This window comes from Fragaria vesca, linkage group LG6 (assembly GCF_000184155.1).
Source record: "Fragaria vesca subsp. vesca linkage group LG6, FraVesHawaii_1.0, whole genome shotgun sequence".
Taxonomy (NCBI): domain Eukaryota; kingdom Viridiplantae; phylum Streptophyta; class Magnoliopsida; order Rosales; family Rosaceae; genus Fragaria; species Fragaria vesca.
Window position 1 is genome coordinate 4416758 of NC_020496.1, and position 27846 is coordinate 4444603.

Sequence of the window (27846 nt, forward strand, 5' to 3'; positions counted from 1 at the left end):
AGTATTTGGTTAGGAGTTAGGCCTCCTTGGCTCATGCAAGTCATTTGCAATGGTCCCGTAACTACGTTGGTTTCTAAGGAGGGAGAGTGAGGAAATTTTTTCCACTATGAGGAAATTTTTTCCACTACTGATCGTTCTCATGTTATGTACGTAATTTTGCCTCAAGCATCTAAAAAACAGAATATATAGAATTCAAGCTAGCATGATCGATATTCATAATAGTGATAGATTTATATGAAAGGACAATCAAAATGAGTTCATTTACGTACCTTCTCTTTGGTGCTTAATGAGGTTGAAGAAGACAAAAGGATTAGTTTGTCGTCCTAACCTAGCACCCTCTCTGCTTTCTCTTTGGAGGCGTCGCACTGCCCAAATACCTTATAATTGAACTTTCTATTCCGGGCTTCTGTAACATAATTAAGAAAAGTTATTAAGAAAATGGTTTATGTACTTAGTCCACAAAAGAGTTGCAAGATACATCTTTATTACTTAATTTTGTACCGGTAAAAGTATTGGGAAAGACAATGCATGTCCAACTAGAGTGTGTTAACACCCCCAGAACTCCTCTTTCTCCTTGATTTGAGATGGAATCACATCATCTAAGAGCATGATGAGTGATCTTCGACGCCGAAGGCTTACCTCACCTACATCAATACAGGTTTATCATGAGATTCAGGCCAGATAATAGCCGGAAGTAGTAAAAAAACTAAAATGCAAGCAATGTGATCAGACAATGGAAGCATAAAACGTACAAGAATAGGATTTGATTGCATATTCAAAACGAGTTCAATCATAATAATTGAGTTTGGATCAGACTGAGTTGTCTATTGTTGACAGTTGACACGTCTAGATAACAAACTGATAAATACATCCAATGACAGATTTCAGATTTCATGAGCCTTGTCGTTTAGGCTGGAAGAAATCTTGATCTGCCTGCAAGTTACACTTGCATCGAATCAAACATGTTGGCAGTGAATTGATTTTCAAAATATTATAGAAGATTCTTGCTCATTTCCAAAGTGATTCTATTTTCAAAAAACATCTAAATGATTTTCTCAGTTATTGCTCAAGTTGTTAAAGATCCTTTGGGTCTTTTTTGTTTCTCTTAGAAAGTTTTTTTTTTTTTTTTGTTTGTTTGTTAAGGAGCTGGGTAAAACCGAGTGCTCTCTCACACCAAATTTATTAATAAAAAAGAAAGCTTTGAATTATAATAGTTGAGCAAGGAAATCCAGTTTATGAACTTCTGTTTGGATCCTAAATGACAAGTAAAGCATCTCGTCGGCTTTCCTATTTATGGAATTATGATTCCATTTTTCTTCAAGTCAGCGCAAGGATTACCTAAAAGATTTTCTTTAGTGCATAAACACGAAGGAACTGTCATATCACAAAAGTCAAATTAAGTAGTTAATATATGGTCCTTTTAGTACAACAACATTATTAGCATTACGCAAATATTGTGCAATTCCTTTATCTATATATGTAGGAAGAATAAACTGATGCACTCACAAATACAGTAGCTAGGGAGAGAGGCTTGGAAACTGGAATGGATTTGGCTGCAGAGATAGGAAGAAGTGTGAGGACCTCTTTTCATCAGCATGCATCAAGTTTCAGGAGCACTTCAGATGTCAGATCCATGAAAGAGAATGATGACGATGAAGTTGAGTTGCAGTGGGCTGCCATTGAAAGATTGCCCACTTTTGAACGTATTCGAACTTCACTCTTCAGCTGTAACAAAGAGAACGATGATTATGAAGGTAAGAGTAAGAGGGCAGTTGATGTTACCAAGCTAGCAGCCATGGAACGTCGTGTATTCATTGATAAACTTCTCAAGGAAGTAGAAGGAGATAATCAACGTCTCTTACAGAAACTCAAAGAAAGAATAGTCAGGTAAGTAACGGTATGGCACCACAGTTATATGTAACAGAACTTGGTTAATATGTATACATTATGTTCTGAATACACTGACTTCTGACTTTCAGGGTGGGACTGCAACTGCCTACTGTAGAAGTACGATATCAGAATTTGTTTGTCGAAGCAGAATGTGAAGTAGTTCAAGGAAAACCACTACCAACATTATGGAACACACTCAAAAGCTTTCTCTCTGTAAGTGTATCCACATTTCAACAAGAAAAGAAAATAATTTGCAAATCAAGGTTTTAAAAAACTGTTTTCCATTACTAGATAGGAAGGGATACAGTGATCAGATTTGATGTTTCTGAAACTAGCTAGCACATATAGTAGGAGTACTACTTCTTTCCATGTACTTAAAAACACTTCAGTCCTACATACTGAATGAGAATCAAAACAGGTCATGACACAGATAATTGGATTCAAATCTGAAACATACAGACTAGAAATTCTCAAGGATGTCAGTGGCATTATCAAGCCTTCAAGGTAAACTTTTTCGAACAACATGCTTGATAAAGTTGGTTTCTCTTATTTCTAGACAAGATCAAGAGATATATATGGAGGATGAATAGTCTAAATATATTGAAGTTTATGCAGGATGACTCTATTACTTGGTCCTCCAGGCTGTGGGAAAACAACCTTATTACAGGCACTTGCAGGAAAACAAAATCACTCTCTCAAGGTTATCTAGAAACAATATAAACACAAGAATTAGCTAGGTCTTTTTTCTTAATATATATATGGAACGATTGTATCTGACTCAACGAGTTTGTTCCTCAGAACCATCTTGAGCTCACCATTACGTGAGCTCATATATGATATAAACCATATTCTGATAAATTTAGTCACAAATAATTAGGTTCAAGGAGAAATAACCTACAATGGTTATAAACTCAACGAGTTTGTTCCTCAGAAGACATCAGCTTACATAAGTCAATATGACTTGCATATTTCTGAGATGACTGTGAGGGAAGTATTGGATTTCTCATCTCGTTGCCAGGGCATTGGAACCAGAGCTGGTAAGCATTTTTTTGTTTTTGTTTTTCAAGTTCTGGACATGGTTATGATTCTTGATCTCAATTAACTAAGAAGGTCTTTTGCCATTAAAGATATTATGAAAGAAGTTGCTAGAAGAGAGAAGCAAGCTGGTATTGTCCCAGAACCAGACATTGACACTTATATGAAGGTAAGTAGTATAAGAAGATTCGTGTTCTATCTCTTTCCTGTGATGTTTTCAAATAAGCAACAACTTGTCCATCTCTTGCTTACTGTTCCTACACTTGCCAAACAGGCTATTTCAATTGAAGGGCTGAAAAAATCTCTAATGACAGACTATATAATAAAGGTAATCCTCATTACGAACTAAAGACACAAACGCCAAGTCTTACATACATACACTTCAACAGTTTCCTTTTCTCTTCTAGATCCTTGGTCTCGACATTTGCGCTGATACAATTGTAGGGGATGCAATGCAAAGAGGAATTTCAGGTGGACAAAAGAAAAGACTAACAACAGGTTCTAGCTGCAAAACTAAAATCAAGTGTCAGTAGGACAATTTCTAATACATTCAAACCTTTTTCTTCATCAGATACTAATGTTTCATAATCTCCTTTAATAGGTGAGATGATGATTGGGCCAGCAAGAGCTTTCTTCATGGATGAGATATCAACAGGGCTAGACAGCTCCACGACATTTCAGATTGTAACTTGTTTACAGCAATTGACTCGTGTAACAGAATCCACCATTTTGGTTTCACTTCTTCAGCCAACACCAGAGACCTTTCATCTGTTTGACGACATTATCTTGATGGCTGAAGGAAAAGTTGTATACCATGGGCCTAGTGACAATGTTTTGGAGTTCTTTCAGAGTTGTGGTTTCCGTAGTCCACCACGAAAAGGCATTTCTGACTTCCTCCAAGAGGTAAGATTTCTTGTGTTAAGTTACCTGAAATATCTGCTGTGTATTGATTTCCACAGTGGATTCTCTGTATAGGTGGTTTCTCAAAAGGATCAAGCAAAGTACTGGTACCATGACCGACCCTACAGTTATGTTAGTGTTGATAAGTTCGTAGCTATGTTTAAGGAGTTCCATGTCGGAAAAAAGCTTGAAGAGGAACTTTTCAAGCCTTTCGATCAATCTGAGAGCCATAGACATGCTTTGACATTCAACATTTACTCACTGAGAAAATGGGAACTATTCAAAGCATGTCTTTCTAGAGAATGGCTTCTGATGAAGAGGAACTCATTTGTTCATGTATTCAAGTCAGTACAGGTAACAGATACTGGAGGCAAATTGTGAAAAAGAAAAGAATGAAGAAGCCCACTTAAATATTAATCAATTGTTCACACCTAGCTCATTTAATTTTGCAGCTTGTGGTTGTTGCACTAGTAACGATGACAATGTTTCTACGTACATGGATGAAAGTTGACGAGATCCATTCAAAGTACTACATGAGTTCTCTGTTTTATGCTCTACTTAGACTGCTCGTCATTGGAATTACAGAGATATCAATGACTGCCTCTAGACTTGCAGTCTTCTATAAGCAAAGAGATTTTCACTTCTATCCTGCATGGGCTTATTCTATTCCGGCTGCCATTCTAAAAATTCCATTTTCATTGCTAGATGCATTTCTTTGGACAGCCCTTACTTATTATGTGATTGGTTACAGTCCTGAACCTGAAAGGTATGATCTCCAAGCCTAAACCTTAATTTGACACAACTAATTTTGTCACTTAGTAAAACTTTTGTTATCAATGAATAACAGGTTCTTCAAGCAATTGATTATATTGTTCCTGGTGCATCAAGTAGCAATATCACTATTTCGTTTGATTGCATCCTTGGTCCGAAATCCTTCTGTTGCAGGAACTGTTGGTCTTTTCACTTTAATAGTAATGTTTCTATTTGGAGGCTTCATAATTCCAAAATGTAAGGGAGGCTATTTATGACTTGAGTAGAACCGTTTGGCAATATCTACGATTTCAGTCAATTTTATAAGCATTTTCCTAATGCAGCTTCACTACCTGCTTGGTTGGAATGGGGATTTTGGGTTTCTCCATTGGCCTTTGCAGAAATAGGTGCATCGATAAATGAATTTCAGGCTCCAAGGTGGCAAAAGGTGATGTATAACTACCACTTTTCCTAACTCAGATTAATTTAGGATAATATGTCAAGTATTAATATCAATGCTCCCTGTATGTTGCTTGCAGCTTTTATCTTCCAATGTTACTATAGGGCAGCAAGCTTTAATTAATCGTGGTCTAAACTTCAATGACTACTTCTATTGGATATCCATAGGAGCTTTACTCGGATTTTGGATGGTTTTCAACCTTGGATTCACATGTGTACTCAGTTATTCAAAGTGTAACTCTCTCAATCTAGGCATATACAATAAAGATAAGAAAAAAAGTAGTAATTAAGCAGAAAGTCTTCAAGATACTAACCTGTTTAAAATTTGAAATTGCACAGGTCCAGGTAGTTCTCGGACTATCATCTCTCATGAAAGATTCTCCCGTCTCAAGAAAAAAGAAATGTTAGATAGTTCCTGTCAAGAAAAAGAAGTAACTTGTGTAAATACTGACATAAATACTTCAGAATCTACAAACGTAGGTGAGATATCATCTTACAGTACTCCAAATTGTTAGAGAAATCATTCACTACATATCTTGTCTGTGTGTTAGTATCAATAAACATGCTATATATACATGTTACATAGTGGTTTGTTAAACTGCAGGCATGGTGTTGCCTTTTGAGCCCGTAACTATATCATTTGAGAAACTGCAATACATTATTGATACACCCCAGGTAACCATATTATTATTATTTCCTGCTTCTAAGAATGTTACATATAAATTAATTTGATCACACCCTTATATTTCCAGAAACTTAAAGAGCAAGGTTTCCCACCAAATCGACTACAGCTTCTTCAAGATATAACTGGTGCATTTAGACCTGGAATTCTCACAGCTCTGATGGGAGTTAGTGGAGCGGGAAAAACAACACTGATGGATGTTCTTTCAGGAAGAAAAACTGGCGGAATTATTGAAGGAGACATTAGAATTGGAGGGTACCCAAAAGTCCAAGAAACATATGCCAGAATATCTGGGTATTGCGAGCAAAGTGACATACATTCTCCACAGCTCACAGTAGAAGAGTCAGTAGCATACTCAGCTTGGCTACGCTTGCCATCCGATATTGATAGAAATACTAGAGCTGTAAGTCCCTATAAACATGCAAAGCATGTAGTATGAATGCCAAACATCATGCTTCAAAGTTAAGACCTGAACCTGGTGCTAATCTTTTTAGACTTAATTACCCAAATAGAATGCATGTATCAATGTTTAGACATAAAACCAGAAAGTTGGCATAACAGTAGCTTCCAGGAACTGAATATGATGCTGTTTTTAAAATTCATACATTTACTTGTAGGATTTATGTTCATGGAGTCATAATATATTGTCAAGTACATAAGACGTCCTATGATCATAGAAGATTTCATAATGTTTCCATTTGAACTATCCATTTCTCAGGAGTTTGTGAAAGAAGTACTTCAAATGATAGAGCTTGATGAAATTAAGGACGAGTTAGTTGGCATACCAGGTGGTAGTGGCATATCAATTGAACAGCGTAAACGGCTAACAATTGCAGTAGAGCTTGTTTCAAATCCATCTGTTATATTCATGGACGAACCCACGTCTGGTTTAGATGCCAGAGCAGCTGCAATAGTTATGCGAGCTGTGAAAAATATTGTCAGTACAGGAAGGACTGTTGTATGCACTATTCATCAGCCGAGTATTGACATATTTGAAGCATTCGATGAGGTAATTGACCAATATAAAAGTTACGAGTCAATTGTAGTAATTGATAGCAATATCTGATGTAGTATAAAATGCATGGCCCTTTTTCTGAATCTACAATATTTATATTATGACAAGATATTAAGTGATTTGATACATCAATTTTTAACTTTGCACAGCTTCTATTGATGAAAAGAGGAGGACAAGTGATATACTGTGGAGAGCTGGGTGAAGATTCAAGTAAGCTTATACAATACTTTGAGGTGAGTAACATAACAACACTCCCAATTTTGATGAAAACCCTATTTTTACACGTCAATTCTATCGACACTGCTTTTTACATCCATTCTGTTGCAGGGTATTTCTGGGGTTCCAAAAATCAAAGATAACTACAACCCAGCAACATGGATGTTAGAAGTTACAAGTCCTTCCGCAGAAGCCAAACTTGCCTTAGATTTTGCTCAGCTCTATAGAGAATCACATCTATGCCAGTGAGTATTAGTGTATTACTGCACTAGCATATATGACCGAGTTCAAAAACACTGTCAAAATGACAACATTTGACTTCTATCTCAAAACACTAGCACTAGTTACACTCCCACAAGGGCACCTTACCCAAACTAGCTAGGACGGCAGTCCACGTAAAAGAAGGCAAAGGCTATCTTTATATAGCAGAAATATCCTTCATAAATTCTAGCAGTGCTAGATTTTCTAAATGACTGCAATATCAGGTTTATGATAATATTACACCACTCAACAGGTTTATGATAATATTACACCACTCTAGAATGGGTTCCTAGAATAGGAGAGGCAGTTTTAACAAAACATTATTCTTCAATATTATTCAGTGACTTACCGTATCAACTCTTACATTTCTTGTTCAATACAGAAAAAACAATGACCTAGTTAGAGAATTCAGCTTTCCAGCACAAGGCACAAAGGCATTGGATTTTCCTACTCGCTTCCCACAAAATGGATGGGAGCAATTTAAAGCATGTCTCTGGAAGCGACATCTATCCTATTGGAGAAATCCAAGATATAACCTGGGGCGATTAGCAATTACTGCTGCATCTTCTTTGATATTCGGAGCACTTTTTTGGCAAAAAGGACTGAGAATGTAAGGCAATTTGATAGTATACTTTTCTATATAATGCATACAAAATCTAGACATGTAGAATAATGTTGGCTTGACTACATCAATTATGTACCAGATAATCATCTAGCACATCCAAAAAGTCAAGTATGCTGACTCCCCAAAGAATAAGCACCCCCTTTCTTGCATTCGATTAACTACTGATTTAGAATGCATTCCTACTTAAACATACCAGAGTCTAGTGTACTTAGCATCTCATCAAGTTTTTATTTTTGCTCTGAAGAAATGGTGAACAGGAGTTCTTCAGCATTCTAGGATCAATATTTATTTTACAACAATGCATGGGAATTGGTAACTCTACCTCTGTTTTACCATTTGTCGCTTCTGAGCGCAATGTTGTATACCGGGAAAGGTTTGCTGGAATGTACTCCTCATGGGCATATTCTTTATCACAGGTATGCATTCTAATCGTTTTCCTAGCTAGCTAGACCGCAATTCAGCACTTTCAAAATTTAAAGGTTACATAACTCTTCTACATGGCGCAGGTGATCATTGAACTGCCCTATATATTCCTTCAAGCAGTTTTGTTTTCCACCATTACTTATCCAACCATTGGTTTCCACTGGTCACTTTACAAAGTATTCTGGTTTGTGTATGCTATGTTTTGTACACTGCTCTACTTCACTTACTTCGGTATATTGGTTGCTTCTGTGACCCCAACTTTCCAAGTAGCTTCAGTATTAGCAAGTTTCTGCTACACCATGTTCAATCTGTTCTCGGGATTCCTAATACCACAACCAGTAAGTAATCTATATCTTTAGTCATTTACTTCACTTCATCAACACAAAATGGATTTGCATAAAATTTTGAATTTTGAATTTACTCCCCTCCTGCAGAACATTCCTAAATGGTGGGTTTGGGGCTACTGGATTTGCCCTTTATCATGGTCCGTAAAAGGTATTCTCACTTCACAGTACGGAGATCTAAACAAGGAAATAGTACTCCGCGGGGAAGAAAAGCCTATCAGTGCCTTCTTAGAAAGCATCTACGGATACAACTATGATGATCTAGGAATCATAGGAATTGTTCTTCTAGCATATCCACTAGTTTTTGCATTTGCTTTTGCACTTGCTACAGAAAAACTTAACTTCCAGAGGAGGTAACAATAATGTCTTTCAATTACTGAAGCTGAATACATGAACTTCTCTACACAGCCATTGCTGTAATATACTTTCTAGCTTATTATTCGTATCATTGATAACTAATTAACTACGAAGTTGTCTCAACTACTCAGTTCTTGCAATGACTGCCTCACAAAACATAGTAAAAGTTTGATCATGAATAGTAAAAGTTCATAAATTTTCATTGATACAAAATACATATGAAGATCAAGTCTTGGATCATGAAAAGCACAGAATATACTGAATTCAAGAATGATATCAGCAACAGGTTATAAAATAAATAGAAAACTATATGTAAGTCAGTCAAAATGAATTCAATTACAACTAAGTTGTTTCATCTAAGTTTTTGCAATGATCGCCTCACAAATCATACTGGAGAGACAAGTGAATCAAGAGAAACTGAGAAAGTAAAGTACCTGAAGAGAGAAGAATCAGAACTCGGAAAACGAGGTTGAAATGAGTTTAGTTTAGTTTTAGCCCCTTTTTCTACTTTTTAATCGTGGGCCTCCCGACCCGACTCGACCCACGCAACCTCGATCCGCCTAAACGTAACTCTTGTCCGCCTAGCCCAATCTGTCTACAGGGCCCACTTTCCTTTTTTTAAATTATATTTTCTCGTTTTAAATCGTGGGCCCCCTGACAGTCTCGGCCACGCCACGTGTAACCGCCTAGACGCAGCAATCTGTCTGCACGGCCCACTTTCCTTTTTTGTAAATTATATTTTCTCGTTTCAAAAAGTAGGCCCCTGATCCGCCTGGCCCACGCCACGTGGAACCGCCTAGACGCAGCAATCTGTCTACATGGCCCACTTTCTTTTTTTATATTATATTTTCTCGTTTTAAATGGTGGGCCCCTTGACCCACTAGGCCACGCCACGTGTGACCACCTAGACGCAGCACCTGTCCGCGCAGCCCGCGTAAATACGCACCCCGTTCAAAACAACGTCGTTTTGAGGGTGATGAAAGCGACGCCGTTTGCCTAATCTCGGCGGAGCGAAACTGAAACTCAGCCGTGGAATGACTTTCATCACCGCCATGCATCTGGGAAGTTCTTCAAGGTCTTTATCTCTTCACCCTTTTCGTAAAGTTTCTATCTTTCAATGTAATTGGTTCAGTTGATGGAGAAAGTTTGGATCTTTATGTGTGATTATAGCTTTATTTGATCGATTCTGAGTTGGGTTTGCAGATGTGAGTCATAGTTTATAAGTTACCCTTTGAAGTTTGAATCAGCAGTTTTTGTTTTGGATTGTTCTGGTTCGATTTGGATGACACTTCAAGTGTGGTTATTCGATGCAGGAAAGGCGATATTTGTTGCAAGATTTCCCTCAACTAGTTGGGTGTGATGATAATTCTAAGGTTTTGGAGGTGGGGTGTGGTAATGGCAGCCACACCCCACCTCTTAAGAACAATCTAAGCAATACATATTATAAGGCTAATCTTATAGATGTTTATTAGAAAAGAAATAATGAAAATATTGCAGGAGGGCCGGTGGCACATTGTTATGCAGGCCTCTGTGGCTCCGCCCCTGCTCACATTAATATATAACTCCACAAGCTTGATGGCTTGATATATAAATATTCTTACTACGTAGTACGCTATGTATATAAATGTATACACAGTTACACACACACACACGTCAAATGTAAGCACCCACTTACATTACATCATAGTAGGAATCAAAAGAGGGGTACTGAAGAGTGCCTTAGAAGTTGGAACAATGGACTTGGCTGCAGAGATAGGAAGAAGTGTCAGGACCTCGTTTCGCGAGCATGCTGATAGTTTCAGGAGCACTACAGATGTAAGGTCCATGAAGAAGAATGAAGACGATGAAGTTGAGTTGCAGTGGGCCACCATTGACAGGTTGCCAACGTTTGAGCGCATTAGGACTTCGTTGTTTGATTACAGCAAAGATGAGAATAAGGAAGATGAGGCTAGTAACAAGAGTAAGATGGTACCGATTGATGTGTCAAAGCTAGGATCACCGGAGAGACATGTGGTCATTGAAAAACTGATCAAGGAAATTGAGGGAGATAACCACCGGCTCTTGCAGAAACTCAGAGAAAGAATAGACAGGTAACATATTTTACAATGTCTAGACTATTATGAAACATGGTTAACTTTCACAGTGTATTTTTACACACTGAAATTCACTGACTTTTGCTTTTCAGAGTGGGACTGCAACTGCCGACAGTGGAAGTTCGATACCAAAATCTGTTTGTAGAAGCAGAATGTGAAGTTGTTCAAGGAAAACCCCTCCCAACACTATGGAATACCATTAAAAGCTTATTTTCTGTAAGCGATTTTTCTATGGCAAAGGCTACCTTGCACTTCTACTTTCCATTCATATAAATAGAAATGTGTTAGTCCTAATAGTGAAGGAGATGCCAACTGTTGTACAGGTTATGACACAGATAGTTGGGTGCAAGCCTCAAGCATACAAGCTTGAAATTGTCAAAGATGTCAGCGGCATCATCAAGCCATCAAGGTTAGAATTAAGAAAATGCACTTGAGAAACTTGGTTTCTTCTTTAGTTCTATTTGCTTGACAAAGAGTATGGAGTTGCATTTACTTGCTGGTCTCGTTTTGTGTAGGATGACTCTATTGCTTGGCCCTCCAGGCTGTGGGAAATCCACTTTCTTGCAGGCGCTTGCAGGAAAACTGAACCATTCTCTCAAGGTTAATCATTGCACTGTTCTTCTGTATTAACAAAAAAACAATAATAATAAATACAATATAAACATTAACCTATGTGTTTGCTGGCGTTTCTTCTACATGAAAAAATTAGCAAGAAAACAGTAAGCTTTACATTCTCAGTATAAAAAAGGAGGAGGAGGAAATAATGTATATGAGCTCAATACTGTATTCTTAAATTTTCAGGTCAGGGGAGATGTAACCTACAATGGTTATAAGCTCAATGAGTTTGTTCCACAGAAGACATCAGCTTATATAAGTCAATATGATTTGCACATTTCTGAAATGACTGTGAGGGAAGTACTGGATTTCGCAGCGTGCTGTCAGGGTATTGGAAGCAGAGCAGGTGCCCTATTTTATTCACATCTTATAGCAACAGTCATAATCCATAAAACTAGATTTAACTTGGAAGCTTTTGCAACAACAGATATAATGAAAGAAGTCACCAGAAGGGAGAAGCAAGAAGGAATTGTCCCAGATTCAGATGTTGACACCTATATGAAGGTATGAGCTAGGTTTGAGAATAGAAGTTTTAGTTCTTTTCTGCTATGTATCCATCAATTTCTTTCTAAGTATCTCGAGAACTGAACTACAGGCCATTTCCATAGAAGGGTTGAAAAAATCTCTCATGACAGACTACATAATAAAGGTACTTTATCTTACCAACACACAATATCAGAGACAAAGTCCTATGCATGCTCTAATTGACAGCAAACTTTCTATTATGTTCTGCCTCTCTTATAGATCCTTGGGCTAGACATTTGTGCTGAGACAATTGTAGGGGATCCAATGCAAAGAGGAATTTCAGGTGGCCAAAAGAAAAGGTTAACAACAGGTAATGTAATTCAACTGCCTATGATATCTTGCTATAAAATCTACCTAGCCTATTTCTAAAGTTCTAATCAACATCAACAGTAAATCTACTTCTGCAGTCTGAAAGCTTATATTTCACTATATACTAAAATTCTTCGTATTTTGATTGCTTAGGGGAAATGATGATTGGTCCAGCAAGAGCTTTCTTTATGGATGAGATATCGACAGGCTTAGACAGTTCCACCACCTTCCAAATCATCACTTGTCTTCAGCAATTAACACACTTAACAGAATCCACCATTTTGGTTTCACTTCTTCAGCCAACACCAGAGACCTTTCAACTTTTTGATGACATTATCTTAATGGCAGAAGGAAAAGTTGTATACCATGGGCCTACTGATAATGTGGCAGAGTTCTTTGAGAACTGTGGTTTTCGTAACCCACCACGAAAAGGCATTTCTGACTTCCTCCAAGAGGCATGTTTCCGTATCTGATAAACAAAATCAATATGTCCTGCTGTCTACATTTTCTGCTCTCGTACTGATTTCCACTGTTGATTCACTGTGCAGGTGGTTTCAAAGAAGGATCAAGCAAAGTACTGGTACTATGAGGACCAACCCCATAATTATGTTACTGTCAACAGCTTTGTAAATATGTTCAAGGACTTCCATGTTGGAAAGAAGCTAGATGAGGAACTTCGAGAGCCTTTCAATCGATCTGAGTTTCATAAAGATGCTTTGTCATCCAATACTTACTCACTGAGAAAGTGGGAACTCTTCAAAGCATGCCTCGCTAGAGAATGGCTTCTAATGAAGCGCAACTCATTTGTCCATGTATTCAAATCGGGACAGGTAATAGTTGCCTCTGTTTGTTTACTAAAAACAGCTTAAATTCATCAAAATTTGACACCTCGCCTATGTCATTCTGCAGCTTGTGGTCATTGCGCTTGTAACAATGACAGTGTTTCTTCGTACATGGATGAAAGTCGATGAGATCCATTCTGAGTTCTTTATGAGCTCTTTGTTTTATGCTCTACTTAGATTGGTGTGCAATGGCACTGCAGAGTTATCAATGACTGCTTCTAGACTTGCAGTGTTCTACAAGCAAAGAGACTTCTATTTCTATCCTGCATGGGCTTATTCGATTCCATCTGCCATCTTAAAGATTCCATTTTCATTGATAGATGCTTTTCTATGGACAGCACTCACTTATTATGTCATCGGTTACAGTCCTGAACCCAATAGGTACATTTTCTAAGGCTAAAGTTTTTAATTTATTCATATCACGTGCTAAAAGCAGCTATTATCAATGACTATCAGGTTCTTCAAGCAATTCATTGTTTTATTCCTCGTCCATCAAGTAGCAATATCACTGTTTCGTTTGATTGCATCCTTGGTTCGAAATCCTTCTCTTGCAGCCCCTGTTGGTCTTTTCTCCTTAATTGTCATGTTTCTATTTGGCGGTTTCATAATTCCAAAAAGTAAGGAAGCCATTTGTGATTTTACTGGAATCATTTTGATAATACCTTCTGACCTTGAGTCAATCTGATAAGCTCTTTCCTATTGCAGCTTCTCTACCTAGCTGGTTGGAATGGGGCTTTTGGCTTTCCCCATTGGTATATGCAGAGATTGGTGCTACAGGAAATGAGTTCCATGCTCCAAGGTGGCAAAAGGTGAAACAAATTTACTACATATTTTAGATAGATGAAATCATATCAATGTAGGTTGCTGAGATATAATGTTCACTCAATTTTTCATGCAGTTTTCAACTTCAAATATCACAATAGGCCAGCTAGCTCTAAAAGATCGTGGTCTTGATTTCAGTGAATACTTCTATTGGATATCTATAGGAGCTTTACTTGGATTTTGGTTGATTTTTAACCTAGGGTTCACCTGTGCTCTCAGTTATTTAAAGTGTAAGTCCCTCTACAATTGCATATTCTAATAAAAATATGAAATAAGTGAGATATAATCTATGAATACAAACCTGAACTTAAAATTTGGAATTTCACAGCTCCAGAGAGTTCTCGAACTATCATTTCTCATGAAAGGTTGTCTCGTCTAAAAGAAAAGGAAAGTCTGAACAATTCCCATCAAGGAAAAAGATTAACTCGTATAGAAACTCGAATAAGAGTTGAAGATTCTACAAACATGGGTGAGATATTATTATATAGTAATGATTTAATCATCAAAACATCAATGTATTAATAAACATCCTATAGTTGATGTTACATATTGCTTTGTTAAACTGCAGGGGTCTTACCTTTTGAGCCCATGACTATATCATTTGAGAAAGTGCAATATTTTGTTGACACACCCCAGGTAACCACATTGTCTATGAATTTTCCATCATGAAGAATGCGGTATATGAATCAGTTGATCACCTTTCAGCAATTTGTTTCCAGAAACTGAGAGAGCAAGGTTTTCCACCAAAACGACTACAACTTCTTCAAGATATAACTGGTGCTTTTAGACCTGGAGTTCTTACAGCACTGATGGGCGTTAGTGGAGCTGGAAAGACAACACTCATGGATGTTCTTTCAGGAAGGAAAACTGGTGGAATTATTGAAGGAGACATTAGAATTGGAGGATACCCAAAAGTTCAAGAAACATATGCCAGAATATCGGGGTATTGCGAACAAAGTGACATACATTCCCCCCAGATAACAGTAGAAGAGTCAGTAACATACTCAGCTTGGTTACGTTTGCCATCACAAATTGATAGAACAATCAGATCTGTAAGTTCCTCCTCAATTAGAAGGCACATAGTATTATTTTTATACACTGTACTTCAAATCTAAGATTTCAACCTAGAGAAAGTATTGTTAGATTAATATATCAGTTTGGAATATGTCCTACACGTCTTAGACTTAAAACTTCTTGGCATCAACAAGAATATTATCATAAAAACACCTGTATTCACAAAACATAGTATCATTTGTAGGAACAAGCAGATTAAGTTTCAGGACTCTCTATGTTGTATATATTAGATCTCATGATACTTCCTATTGACATTAGGAATTTGTGAGAGAAGTTCTACAAATGATTGAGCTTGACGAAATCAAGGATGAACTGGTAGGCATACCTGGTAGGGGTATATCGACTGAACAGCGCAAACGGCTTACTATAGCAGTGGAGCTTGTTTCAAATCCCTCCATAATATTCATGGACGAACCCACCTCTGGTTTAGATGCCAGAGCAGCTGCAATAGTTATGCGAGTGGTCAAAAACATTGTCAGCACCAGGAGGACTGTTGTATGCACCATTCACCAACCCAGTATTGACATCTTTGAATCATTTGATGAGGTATTTGACCAGTGCAAATCTGTGCAGAAAGTTATGAGTTCCTTGTAACTAATCAGCTAATACTTTGTACAGCTTATTTTAATGAAAAGAGGAGGACAGCTAATCTACAGTGGAGAGCTCGGTCAAAATTCAAGCAAGCTTATTGAATACTTTGAGGTAAGTTACCTGGAAACAGCAACAAAATCTCTTTTTACATCCCAATTCTTTCGACTCTGATTCTAACACAATCTCTTTTTACTATTGCAGGGTATCCCTGGGGTTCCAAAAATCAAAGAAAATTACAACCCTGCAACATGGATGTTAGATGTCACTGGTCCTTCTGTAGAAGTTAAACTTGGCTTAGATTTTGCTCAACTCTATAGAGAATCACATATATGCCGGTAAGCATTAGCATACATAATAGTGATAACACAAAAACATTGGAGTTTATAGGCATTGTTAAAATACAACCATTTCATTGATTTTCATCTCAAAATGGTTACCTAACCAACACAAGTTTGGAGAAAGAGTTTCTTTCAGGTAAATTTTCTTTAAATTCCTAGTAGTACTGCTATAGCTGATACTGATTTGTACCTTACAACATCAAAGTTCCGTATTGTTGAATATTCTAGTTGACCATCCCAATATTTATTGCTCTATCTAGGAAGAACAACGACCTAGTTATGGAACTCAGCTGTCCAGCAGAAGGGGCAAAGAAACTACATTTTTCTACTCGCTTTGCTCAAAATGAATGGGAGCAATTTAAAGCCTGCCTCTGGAAGCAACATCTCTCCTACTGGAGAAATCCGCAATATAACCTAGGGAGATTGACAATTACTGCTGCATCTTCTATGTTATTTGGAGCACTTCTTTGGGAGAAAGGGCAGACAATGTAAGTCCATCCAGTAACAGTGATTTACTAGAAAAGCAGCAATGGCCTAGCTTGTGGAGCATTTAAGCTACATTTGATAATCTACCAGAGGCTAAAATATTTACAATCTAAAGCACTTTTCCTCTTTGTTCTGCAGAGATAATGAACAGGATTTTTTCAACATTCTAGGATCAATGTTTGTTTTACTGCAATTCATGGGAATAGGAAACTGCTCCTCTGTTCTACCCTGCATTGCTTCAGAGCGGAATGTTGTATACCGAGAAAGGTTTGCTGGAATGTACTCCTCATGGGCCTATTCATTTGCGCAGGTAACATTAAAATATTTCATTAAAGCATATCTGAGCAATTCCAATGTCCTACTGAGTTTTCAAGTTCTACAGATAACAAAACTCATCCCTATACTATATTGCAGGTGATTATTGAAATACCATACATATTTGTTCAGGCAGTTTTGTTTTCGGCAATCACTTATCCAACAATAAGTTTCCACTGGACACTTTACCAAGTGTTTTGGTATGTATATGCCATGTTTTGTACACTGCTATACTTCAGTTACTTCGGCATACTGCTTGCAGCTTTGACCCCAACATTCCAAGTGGCTATGGTCCTAGCCAGTTTCTGTTACACCATGTTCAACTTATTCTCAGGTTTCCTTGTTCCTGGACCGGTAAGCCAACTCTATCCTTTTGCTCAACAAGAAAGACGTACGATTGTATATACTAGTATAGATTTTTTATATTGGTTCCTCTATCTCTTGCAGAAAATCCCTAAATGGTGGGTCTGGGGTTATTGGATTTGCCCTGTAGCATGGTCCTTAAACGGTCTTCTCACTTCACAGTATGGAGATCTAAACAAGGTGATAGTAGTACATGGGGAGGAAAAGACCATCAGTGCCTTCTTAGAAAGTATTCATGGGTATTACTATGATGAACTAAAATATGTAGCAATTGTTCTTTTCGCATTTCCACTAGTTTTTGCTTTTGCTTTTGGAGTTGCTACTGAGAAACTAAACTTTCAGAGGAGGTAATTATGTGCGTCAGTGATTATGCTTATTGCTAAAACTGCAGAAGATTTCCCTGCAGTGCACTACGAAGCCACTGCTTTCAACCTTGTATTGACATCATTTGCCTCATTCAATATTTTTATGTAAAGTTAGCTTCCCTTAATTGGGCATATATCATTATCAGTCTATGAAGCATGAAACTATCCATCAACTATGAGGAGCTTCCCCTTAGACCTACCCAGAATCCATAAAAACCCGAACCTAACCATGCCACTAGAGATCTACGCCAAAGCAACCAATTAATCACTGAAAACAATATACACAAGAGAAGAGAACAAAAAAACATCTCCATGGTGATTATAGTTTATAGAGATTAGAGAAAATGATGAGAATCGAGAATGGGATGTAAAGTTCATAGAAAATTTAGTAAAGTTCAAATGAAACATATTGGAAAAGAGAACCTAGAAGCGCTCAGAAACTAATCGGCCATCAGGTTAAATACTTGCTTGATCTTGAAGAAGGATTACGTACTATCTGTTATGGTGGAAGAAAAAGGATTGAAATAGAAGGTAGAACTGTAGAAGAGAACTTTTTTTTCAGAAGAGCCAATTTTTTTTATATGAATCCTGTAACTGAGAACAACCCTTCAACTTCCTCTCTTTTTTGTACGTTAAAAATGACAACATAAACTGAAAAGGCAGAGAGCTGCATAAGAAAATTGTGGTAGAAGCACAATATGCATTGCTCTACCTAGAATAGTACATCATGATTTTCCTATTGTTCAAACGTTTAAGCGATATCGTCCTGCAGGGATCTTGATCTCCTGCAGTTCACGTCTAATGCAGAGATATTCACCCAACAAAGTCATCACTCCAATGCCAGTGCCATTCACAGCCCACCATGTTGTTGAAGAAGGCCAACCACCATAACAGATGCATATCAAAAGATGGACAATATATAGGGTGACTGAAAAGTCTAGGCACTTTCTTGACCTCTCTATGAGAAGGAGCAGATATACAGCGCCTGCCAGGGCAGTGAGCACAAATGAAGCAATGACGCACCGCCCGGTATCAGTGAAAACAGTGAGAGTAGCAAAATCAAAGTAGTATGCGAGGCTCATTCGGGACACGCGAGCCCCAATGAGAACTGTCAAGAAGAATCCATGAGTGAGATAGTGTAAACATTGAAGGCACACAATTTGGACAACAATGAGCCAAGGGTCCCATACTAATGCGCCGTAGAACATTGTAGCTAGCTAGAGACCCCCCAAACTCTCAAATCACTAAGATTGATCCAAAAATGGGTAAACAATGAGATTGATGACAGCTGAGAAATCGAAGAGGTTCGAGGACTGTCTTTCAAGAGACCAACTGAGTTTCTCGTTCGGGTCCAATTTAAGATATTTGTTCACAGAGAAGATGTGCACTACTGCACAATTGCACACCCATATATATGCCACTTTGTGTCTAAATTCCAAATCATTATAGGTAAATTCCTGTACTACTTGGAACTCGACCAATAAAAGTTTTCCTTGCCCTAGTAGGTAAAAGTTGCATTCCTAGTTGGTTCAGGACTACCACTAAACCCTAAACCCAATTATGTTGGATTGGATTAAGGCTTGATGTTGTAGAAGGGTTGAATCACAACCATGGAGACCAGCAAGATTGTTAAGATCGTGTGCTAAATCAATCTCATGCCATGAAGAACTTGTTTTCGTATCAAATAGTAAATCCAATGGGGTTTGATTAAGGTCGATAAAGATTCTGTTTTTCGACCTCTGCGTTTTTCTTTGACTGAATAGAACCCGCTTGTTCATACACCATTATTCAATATTCGTTGATTGAGTTGGATTAAGTAGTCAACTTGCAGCTTACGTATTAGAATTTCGAGCAAAGTCAGCTCTGACGAACCGATCGACAAGAAGTTGCTGTATTGCTATTATTTAGTATTAACTAAACCAAATTATATTACTTGTTGTCATTCGTTTTTATGATTTCTTATATCCATGGCGTTCTTGAAAAAGAAAAACGTCAACGATTTCTAACAACCAAGGATTTGAACTTTTGTACTTACTATTTGAAGTGGGTAGTTGTTCTGTGAATCTGTGGAGATTTGCTTTTGAGACTAGCAAATTTGCTGCGCTTTCTATTTTGGGCTAGATGTTCACATTTGGTGTATTGCAAAGATAGCAAGGTGGCTTTTGTTTGTTTATGCTGCAAGTGATTACAATGAGGGGTGTTTTTGCTATTGTGTTCTTCATGTTCTGCAACCTTCTTCTACTTGCTGAGTATTCTTGGTCGCATCCGTTGTGCACTAATATGAGTGAGTGCTTAGTTCTCTGATAAAGTCGTTTCTATGAATTTGGTTCAAGTTTTTTGTTTCTATAGTTGCTGATTGGTTACTTTGCCCTCCTCCAATATTGGAATATAGGGTCACCCTTCAGGCCAAACACTCCACTTTCGTTCTGTCAATACAATGAAAGTGTTTGTTGTAATTCCACTGATGATATGCAATTGCAAAAACTATTTAAGGCTATGAAAGTTTCTGATATCGGTTGTGCTGCTGTTCTGAAATCTATACTTTGCTCGGTAAGGATTCTAATAAGCGATATGATTCTCAATTAGTATCAGTTCCTGTTTCTTTGTTGTTGCTAGCTGCTAGTGTTTAGTGTTATACATGTGTGTGAGAGTGTGTGTGTGGAAGTTGTTTTCACCAATTAACATGTGTGAACGCAATATTTGCAGAGATGTGACCAGTTTTCCGCGGAACTATATAGAACAGAATCAACGCCTCGTCAAGTTCCTGTTCTCTGTAACTCAACAGGTTCATCAAACTCAACCCAATTCCAACATGGTGGAGTTGACTTTTGTACCGAGGTTTGGGATGAATGCCGAAATGTATCCATATCAAGTTCTCCATTTGCTTCGCAAGGTGGTGGTGGAAGAACACCATTGAATTCTACTTCCAAGCTGAGTGATATATGGCAGTCGAAAAGTGCTTTCTGTGATGCATTTGGTGGATCTTCCAATAGAGAAATGTTCTGTTTTGATGGTGGACCTGTGTTGCTGAACAACACTGAAATTCCAAGTCCCCCAAGTGGTATGTGCCTTGAAAAAATTGGAAATGGATCTTATCTTAACATGGTACCTCATCCGGATGGGTCTAATCGCGTGTTCTTATCTGACCAACCCGGCAAAGTATGGCTGGCAACTGTTCCTGAGGAGGGATCAGGAGGAATGTTGGTGATTGATGAATCAAATCCGTTTCTTGATATAACTGATCAAGTGTATGCCGATATTGAGTTTGGATTAATGGGATTAGCATTCCATCCTAATTATCTACAGAATGGTCGTTTCTTTGCTTCATTCAACTGTGATAAGGTTAGATGGCCAGAATGTTCAGGAAGATGTTCATGTAACTCAGATGTGGGATGTGATCCTTCCAAGCTTGGTTCTGATAATGGTGCTCAGCCATGTCAATATCACAGTATCATAGCAGAGTTCACTGCTAATGGTACTGCGTCCCAACCTTCTTCGGTAAAAATCTGCAGGATTGTATAGATTTGTCTCCTGAATTGTTATTACTGACCTTAGTTGATACTCATATGGTTTGGATTTCAGGTCACTACGGTTAAACCATTGGAAGTCAGAAGAATTTTCACTATGGGACTTCCATTTACTTCCCATCATGCAGGTCAAATTCTTTTTGGACCCAAAGACGGGTATCTGTACTTTATGATGGGAGATGGTGGTAGCATAGGTGACCCTTACAATTTTTCTCAAAACAAGAAATCCTTGCTTGGAAAGATTATGAGGCTCAACATAGATAACTTACCAAGTGAGTAATGACATAAAACTTGCAATGCTTCAGCTAGCTAGGACACCATATATATTCATTGTAGTGTGTGTTGTCCTGATACATGTAATACTTTTATGCAGGTGCATTATCAATCAGTGATCTTGGCCTATGGGGAAACTATTCTGTTCCTGCAGATAATCCGTTTTCTGAAGATAAGGAGTTGGAGCCTGAAATCTGGGCTCTAGGACTTAGAAATCCTTGGCGTTGTAGTTTTGATCTTGAAAGACCTTCCTACTTCCTTTGTGCTGATGTTGGTCAGGTTAGAAGCAGCACATTAGACTACTTATATTTTTCCATTGTTATGGATATAAATGCTTTTCGACATTTTTCTTTTCCTATACTAGCAATGCTCAAGCTATTGTTGCTACAGGACCAATATGAGGAGGTTGATATAATCACCAAGGGTGGAAACTATGGATGGCGTGCATATGAAGGTACTCTTCCATATCATCCCCCAAAGTCTCCAGGAGGAAATACATCTACGAGTTCTATCAATCCGATTTTCCCTGTAATGGGATACAACCACTCTGATGTCAACAAGGCTGAAGGTTCTGCATCAATCACCGGTGGCTACTTTTACCGGTCCATGACAGATCCATGCATGTATGGAAGGTAAGCTAACTGTTTCTAGTTTTGATAAACAATATTTTTCACTTGCAGGAATTAGCTCTAACTTAACTGTATGTACAATTTTACAGGTACATTTATGCGGATTTGTATGCTGGTCGCATATGGGCAGGTACAGAAACTCCTGAATACAGCGGAAACTTCACAAGCACTTTAGTTCCGGTCAGTTGTGCTCTGGACTCTCCGATGCAGTGCAGTGCCGAGGCAGGAAGCTCCGTTCCTGCATTGGGGTTTATATTCTCCTTTGGTCGGGATAACAGGAAAGACATGTTTATTTTAGCCAGTACCGGTGTATATAGAGTTGCTAGACCTAGTCGATGCAACTACACTTGCTCCAAAGAAAATGCTACGTCTTTTGCGCATCCCGGTTCTGTTCCTTCCCCGTCTCCCTCTGCTTCAAGCAATAGGAAGTTGAACAAGCCAGTAGTAGTGGAGCTGTTGCTCATTTACTTCTTCATGTCACTATTGTCTGGTTCTTAAATTATTGAAGTGATCAAGTGTTCTTGTAAAGCAAAGAAAGGTTTCTTTTTCCATGATTCAAAATTGAAATGTTTGCATATATTAACAATAAAACGAAATCTGTTCACACTTTGCCTCAAAGAGTTTGAGACATTCATCACACACATCATAGATGAGGGGATAGAGATGGAAATGTAATGCATATAAAGATCTGACCTTGACATTGTGAGGTGGTTCTGAGGATTGGTGCTTCTGTGAATAAATTGGATCCTGGGGGCAATTATGACATTTCGTTCCTAGTATTAGCAGTTCGCCGAAATAAGAAACGCGCGCAAGGAGCTCAGTTGAGTTCGATCTCTCATGGCAGCAGAGAAGGCTGAAGATGCGGCGATTCCGGCGGCAGCTCCGCGTGGCCGTTACATCAAGAAGAGGGCACAAGGCCGTCGCCGTCACCTTCAACGAGAAAGGTCTCAGGTACCCACCTTCAAACTAAGCCTTGAAATTTGGTTGCTTTGTGATTTTGGTGAATTGGGTTATGAATTAGGTTTTGGTTTTGATTTGTGAAGCGACTTTGTGTCTGGGTTTCACAAGAGGAGGAGAAAGGAGGCTGAGAAGAAGCAAGGGGAGGCTCTTAGCCGCGTAAAGGTGACATTTTTATTTGCTTTTGTGTAGAGGGTTAGTGTTTAAGCTAAAAGATTGGTGCTTTAATGAACTTTGTTGATTTGTGCTTGTTTTTTAACAACTGAAGCTATTAGAAATAGAATGTAGCTAGCAGAAGTAGAATGATTGTCATTCTTGATAATATGGTTAAAACTACTTAATTGGAGACATTGTCGCTTCACTTGTTGCTTTACTAGTTGCTTTATAGGAGCAAATAATTGCAAGATTATGAGGCTCGACATATATAACTTGCCAAGTGAGTAGTGGCAGAAATATTGCAATGCCTCAGCTAGGACACCACATACATTGTAGTGTTTGATTCCTCGTATTTAAACTACTTGTTGGCAGGTGCATTCTCATCAGTGATCCTGGCCTATGGGGAAACTGTTTTGTTCCTGGAGATAATCCGTTTTCTGAAATTTGGGTTCTGGGACATAGAAATCCTTGGCGATGTAGATTTGATCTGGAAATACCTTCCTACTTCCTTTGTGCAGTTGTGATGATGTTGGTCAGGTTAGAGGCAGCCATGAGACTACTTATTTTATTTTATTTTTCCATTATTGTGAAAATAAAAGCTTTTGGACATTCTTTTTTATGTTAGTAGCAATGCTTAAGTTATTGTTTTTATAGGATCAATATGAGGAGGTTGATATAGTCACCAAGGGTGGAAACTATGGATGGCGTGCTGCGTGCATATGAGGGTGCTCTTCGAAACCATCCCCCAAAGTCTTAAGGAGGAAACACATCTCGAGTTCTATCAATCCGATTTTCCGCGTAATGGGATACAACCACTCTGATATCAACAAGGCTGAAGGTTCTGCATCAATCACTGGTGGCTGCTTTTACCGATCCATGACAGATCCATGCATGTATGGAAGGTAAACTAACTGTTACATTTTTGATAACCAATATCTTTTACTTGCAGCAATCAGCTCTAACTTGACTGTATGTAAAATTTTAGAGGTACATTTATGAGGATTGTGCTGGTTGCATATGGGCAGGTACTGAGACTCCTGGAAACTTCACAAGTCACCTAGTTGGTGCAACTACACTTGCTTCAAAGAAAGTGCTATATCTTTTCCCCATCCAGGTTCTGTTCCTTCTCCTTCTCTCTATGCTTCAAGCACTAGGATGTTGAACAATCCAGAAGTATAGCTGTTGCTCGTTTACTGCTTCATGTCACTATTGTTTGGTTTTTAAATTATTGATCAATTGTTCTTCTAAATAAAGAAATGTTTCTTTTTCCATGATTCAAATTTTATATGTTTGCATATTTATTGTTAGAGTGAGTTTTCAAATTTTCTAGAAATAGATGGAGGTTACAACGTACAAGAGATGAAAGATGACATAGAATAGAATGCTACTTAAACCTTGCCTTGCAAGGGCGCCTAAGCTTCATCCGCTTCATCCTCTATAAATGTTCATCCTTCTCATTGAATAAAATATCGTGGGGGTCAGAATTTCCCTTAACTCGCTTACTCAAAACAAAATAAAAAATAAATACAAGAAAGAAAGAAAAGGGTACGTCCATGCCTAGAAACCTTTGCGTTACCTCCACCACTATCTTTCAATGTATGTGTCAGGTGGAGCCTTCCCAATCTTTTCGTTAACTCATATTCATGATCGTCATTTTCTGGGTCATTCGATACTCCAAGGGAGGTTAGGGAGCCATTTCCATCCATCACTGTCTCAGCTGTCATTGTAAAAGCAGTAGAGGCACTGCCCTCACCACAGGCTTTTAGCAACTCTGAAATTAATCTTCCCTGTGAACAACAAAAACATCAGAGATGTGCAAACTGCAAGCTCACAAAATAGCTGCTTTAAATCATAACAAATTTTAGTACCTGAGTTGCGTTTTTCTGTCTCTGTTGGAGCAAAACAGCTCGAAGGTTCCTCAGTTTCTCTAGTCTCTACAAGTGATGGAGCCAATCACACTGTTACAATATGTAGTAGAGATGGACTGTAAAGGACTCAAGTTAGGATCGATTTTGAATATCTGAGGCCACCCAACCTGATGATTAAAGGTCTCAATGTAGTCTTTAAGCCCTGCAACTACGCAATGACTTCGCTGATATGGCTCCCAGATACCCTATGAACGAAAAACTAGTCAGCCTTTGGATAAAATGTCACAACAAAGGTAAATATATATATAGTATAACTAGCTTACCGCAACATTTTCTGGTAGAGGACGGCCTTGAGCCAAAATGAACTGATCCACTCCAAACAGTTCTAGCAGATGAACATCTCTAGTTGTTATGATGATCTTACTTCCTGGACCGAAAACTTTGCGATCACCAATCAGTGCATCTACTTGCCTCAAATCATCCACATTGTCCAGAACAACTAAAACCCTTTTGGAGCACAAAGTTTGTGCTATTAGATCTATTCCCATTCTAGTATCTGAGATATTTACATTCCTTTCTGAGAGAATTTCAGAAAGAAGTGTTTCTTGTAGACGAACCAAATAGTTGAGTTGATGTGATCTTTGGCCAACATCTGCGAGGAAGCAGCCGCCATCAAAATTGTGTAGAATTTGGTCATATATAACTCTGGCCATTGCCGTCTTTCCCATTTGGCCTGGTCCACAGATCCCTACTATAACAACTTCCTGTGATCCTGCTTGCATAAAGACTTTTAGATATTCATCACACTTATCATATCTGAGGGGATATATGGAAATGTTCAGCCTTGTTGGAAGTCCTTTACTTTGTATAGACTTAACAATGTTATGGATCAACTCAGCTTTCCTGGAAATAATGATCAATGAAACAAGTCATATTTAGTGCATCAGTTCATACACTAATAATATATGAAGTTAATAAGTTCGGACGAATTTTAACATTCTCAAATCTCAACTAGTCAATTTTCCTATCTTGTTTCAAACTTAGCAATAGGAACTTCATGAAGCCATATTGTCCAGAGATTTACCGTTGCTTTTTAGTATCCCACCCGCATATGTTGGCAGCCTGAGTCAGTGCCGCCCTCCATTTGAGCACCATCTGGGGTTGCACCTCGAAGCGGCTAGAATGCCTCTCCAGTGCATCTGCAACTCTGCCCTTTTGATTCCTGATGTCTGAGGGATCAATACCATAAAATATTGGCAAAACCAATGTATCTTCCGCCTTCCAGCATTCCATTATGCAAACCAGTTCATCAAGACACCATTTCGAAGATGCATACTCTTTTGAGAAGATGATTACGGAAATCCTAGACCTATGGATTCCATTAAACAATTCGGCAGTGATGTTCTTACCACGTACGAGTACAGCATCATCTCTGAATAGGGTTATACTAGCATTAGTCAAAGCGGCAGATAGGTGTCTGGTGAAGCTCTGGAGTGTGTCTTCACCCCTGAAGCTCAGGAACACGTCATGAAATAGGGAAGGAGGATAAGATGAAGGCATATATAATCTCAACAATGTGGTGATGGGAACTAGGAAGTTCGATCATCCTTCCTATTCTGGAATTGACGTAATGATGGGAAACTATTAAAAAGTCAGAAGACGTACGTTTTAAGAAATAGTTAGTATAGAAGAAATGGTCAGCTGCACAAGAATAGACGTATTGTCGTTTTCCTTCTATGTTTTGAGTAGATATCAAGATGCGCACTTAGTGTTTCCATCTTCTCACCAAGATTCGATGCTGGTAAAGAATACATGAATTCTTTGTTAGGTACTCAGGTGTAATATCAGATCACATTATCATAGATTCATGATAATCTGTGGAATCGACATAACTGATCTGGCATATGACCAAATTTTTGAAGATTTAAAAGCCGCAGTTTTATTAGATATGTGAACAAGATGGCGGAACAAAATGGACTAGTTGCTGTGCAAAAGCGGTTCCTTTAGACAATGTAGAGATAGATGATGTTAAGGAAGGAGCTGATCCAGCTAGCAGAAAAAGAATGCTCGTCATTCTTGATAATGTGAGTAAACGAGTCCAGTTAAATGCACTTGCTCGGAGCCGGGAGCAGAATAATGATAACTATTAGAGATCCACAGCTGCTAAGTGTACTTGAAGTCGATAATGTATATAGAGGTAAAATCTGTTATGTGATCAATCAGCTACTCTGCCCTTTTGAGTATTTACCAAGTAGTACTAGGAAGCTGAACAATCCTAGTAAAGTGAGCTGTTGTTCTTTTACTGCTTCATGTCACTATTTTTTGGTTTTTTAAATTATTAAAGTGATCAAGTTCATGTAAAAAAAAAAAACGTTTAGATATGTTTGCATATATTACGGCAAATGAATTCTGTTTACATTTTCTGGGGATGGGGTTACGAGAGATGGCATAGAACATAACTTGCATTTAAACAGGTCATGAAATTGTGCCTAGGCTTCGTCTTAATAAGATCCATGCCTATAGACCTTTGCTTTACCTCCACTTCCATCTTCCATTGCCTGTTTCAAGTGAAGACTTCCCACTCTTCCACGGCCGCCTTTTATATTCGTCACCGTTTCTTTTGTCATTCTGCAAGCAGCAGAGGCACTGCCATCGCCATGGGCTTCGAGCAACTCTGAAATTAATCTTTCCTGTGAACAACACAAATATCAGAGACGTGCAAACTGTAAGCTAACAAAAAA

General features: G+C 38.2%; 5 protein-coding genes across 5 annotated transcripts; 3 read left to right on the forward strand and 2 right to left on the reverse strand.

The window, feature by feature from the left end:
- Nucleotides 1-1543: 1543 nt before the first annotated feature.
- On the forward strand, nt 1544-8957 carry LOC101305684 (pleiotropic drug resistance protein 3-like). The gene is made up of 24 exons (XM_004304901.1): nt 1544-1887; nt 1980-2103; nt 2309-2394; nt 2506-2590; nt 2768-2927; nt 3018-3094; nt 3200-3253; nt 3333-3423; nt 3527-3828; nt 3901-4179; nt 4278-4591; nt 4673-4833; nt 4920-5023; nt 5115-5268; nt 5374-5514; nt 5639-5709; nt 5787-6119; nt 6435-6725; nt 6881-6964; nt 7059-7192; nt 7591-7818; nt 8078-8249; nt 8340-8594; nt 8691-8957. The coding sequence occupies exons 1-24, from the start codon at nt 1544-1546 to the stop codon at nt 8955-8957; spliced, it is 4311 nt and encodes a 1436-aa protein (XP_004304949.1).
- A 1614-nt stretch (nt 8958-10571) lies between these two features.
- On the forward strand, nt 10572-17828 carry LOC101305966 (pleiotropic drug resistance protein 3-like). Its single transcript, XM_004304902.1, has 24 exons — nt 10572-11047; nt 11143-11266; nt 11374-11459; nt 11566-11650; nt 11852-12011; nt 12093-12169; nt 12261-12314; nt 12410-12500; nt 12653-12954; nt 13048-13329; nt 13409-13722; nt 13798-13958; nt 14047-14150; nt 14240-14393; nt 14492-14632; nt 14732-14799; nt 14883-15215; nt 15496-15783; nt 15856-15939; nt 16030-16163; nt 16427-16654; nt 16791-16962; nt 17067-17321; nt 17415-17828. The coding sequence occupies exons 1-24, from the start codon at nt 10572-10574 to the stop codon at nt 17679-17681; spliced, it is 4440 nt and encodes a 1479-aa protein (XP_004304950.1). The 3' UTR covers nt 17682-17828.
- A 610-nt stretch (nt 17829-18438) lies between these two features.
- On the reverse strand, nt 18439-18903 carry LOC101306257 (protein SYS1 homolog). The gene has a single exon (XM_004304903.1). The coding sequence runs from the start codon at nt 18901-18903 to the stop codon at nt 18439-18441; it is 465 nt and encodes a 154-aa protein (XP_004304951.1).
- Nucleotides 18904-19885: 982 nt separating this feature from the next.
- On the forward strand, nt 19886-22622 carry LOC101306547 (HIPL1 protein-like). The gene is made up of 7 exons (XM_004304904.1): nt 19886-19948; nt 20087-20245; nt 20402-21193; nt 21278-21494; nt 21596-21774; nt 21886-22127; nt 22214-22622. Exons 1-7 carry the CDS (start codon nt 19886-19888, stop codon nt 22620-22622), a joined length of 2061 nt encoding a protein of 686 aa, XP_004304952.1.
- A 2542-nt stretch (nt 22623-25164) lies between these two features.
- LOC101306842 (TMV resistance protein N-like) lies at nt 25165-26665 on the reverse strand. The gene is made up of 3 exons (XM_004304905.1): nt 26190-26665; nt 25429-26008; nt 25165-25350 (listed from the first exon to the last, which is right to left on the reverse strand). Exons 1-3 carry the CDS (start codon nt 26663-26665, stop codon nt 25165-25167), a joined length of 1242 nt encoding a protein of 413 aa, XP_004304953.1.
- Between the last annotated feature and the right edge of the window lie 1181 nt (nt 26666-27846).

Coding starts and splice junctions, on each gene's coding strand:
- LOC101305684 (XM_004304901.1), top strand. CDS start 1,544: ATGGATTTGGCTGCAGAGATAGGAAGAAGTGTGAGGACCTCTTTTCAT. Junction 1,888..1,979: donor CTCAAAGAAAGAATAGTCAG/GTAAGTAACGGT, acceptor TCTGACTTTCAG/GGTGGGACTGCAACTGCCTA. Junction 2,591..2,767: donor AACAAAATCACTCTCTCAAG/GTTATCTAGAAA, acceptor ACAAATAATTAG/GTTCAAGGAGAAATAACCTA.
- LOC101305966 (XM_004304902.1), top strand. CDS start 10,572: ATGTATATAAATGTATACACAGTTACACACACACACACGTCAAATGTA. Junction 11,048..11,142: donor CTCAGAGAAAGAATAGACAG/GTAACATATTTT, acceptor TTTGCTTTTCAG/AGTGGGACTGCAACTGCCGA. Junction 12,170..12,260: donor ATGTTGACACCTATATGAAG/GTATGAGCTAGG, acceptor ACTGAACTACAG/GCCATTTCCATAGAAGGGTT.
- LOC101306257 (XM_004304903.1), bottom strand. CDS start 18,903: ATGTTCTACGGCGCATTAGTATGGGACCCTTGGCTCATTGTTGTCCAA.
- LOC101306547 (XM_004304904.1), top strand. CDS start 19,886: ATGAGGGGTGTTTTTGCTATTGTGTTCTTCATGTTCTGCAACCTTCTT. Junction 21,775..21,885: donor TTTGTGCTGATGTTGGTCAG/GTTAGAAGCAGC, acceptor TTGTTGCTACAG/GACCAATATGAGGAGGTTGA. Junction 22,128..22,213: donor GATCCATGCATGTATGGAAG/GTAAGCTAACTG, acceptor ACAATTTTACAG/GTACATTTATGCGGATTTGT.
- LOC101306842 (XM_004304905.1), bottom strand. CDS start 26,665: ATGCCTTCATCTTATCCTCCTTCCCTATTTCATGACGTGTTCCTGAGC. Junction 26,009..26,189: donor TGGGATACTAAAAAGCAACG/GTAAATCTCTGG, acceptor CATTATTTCCAG/GAAAGCTGAGTTGATCCATA. Junction 25,351..25,428: donor CTCTACCAGAAAATGTTGCG/GTAAGCTAGTTA, acceptor TTTCGTTCATAG/GGTATCTGGGAGCCATATCA.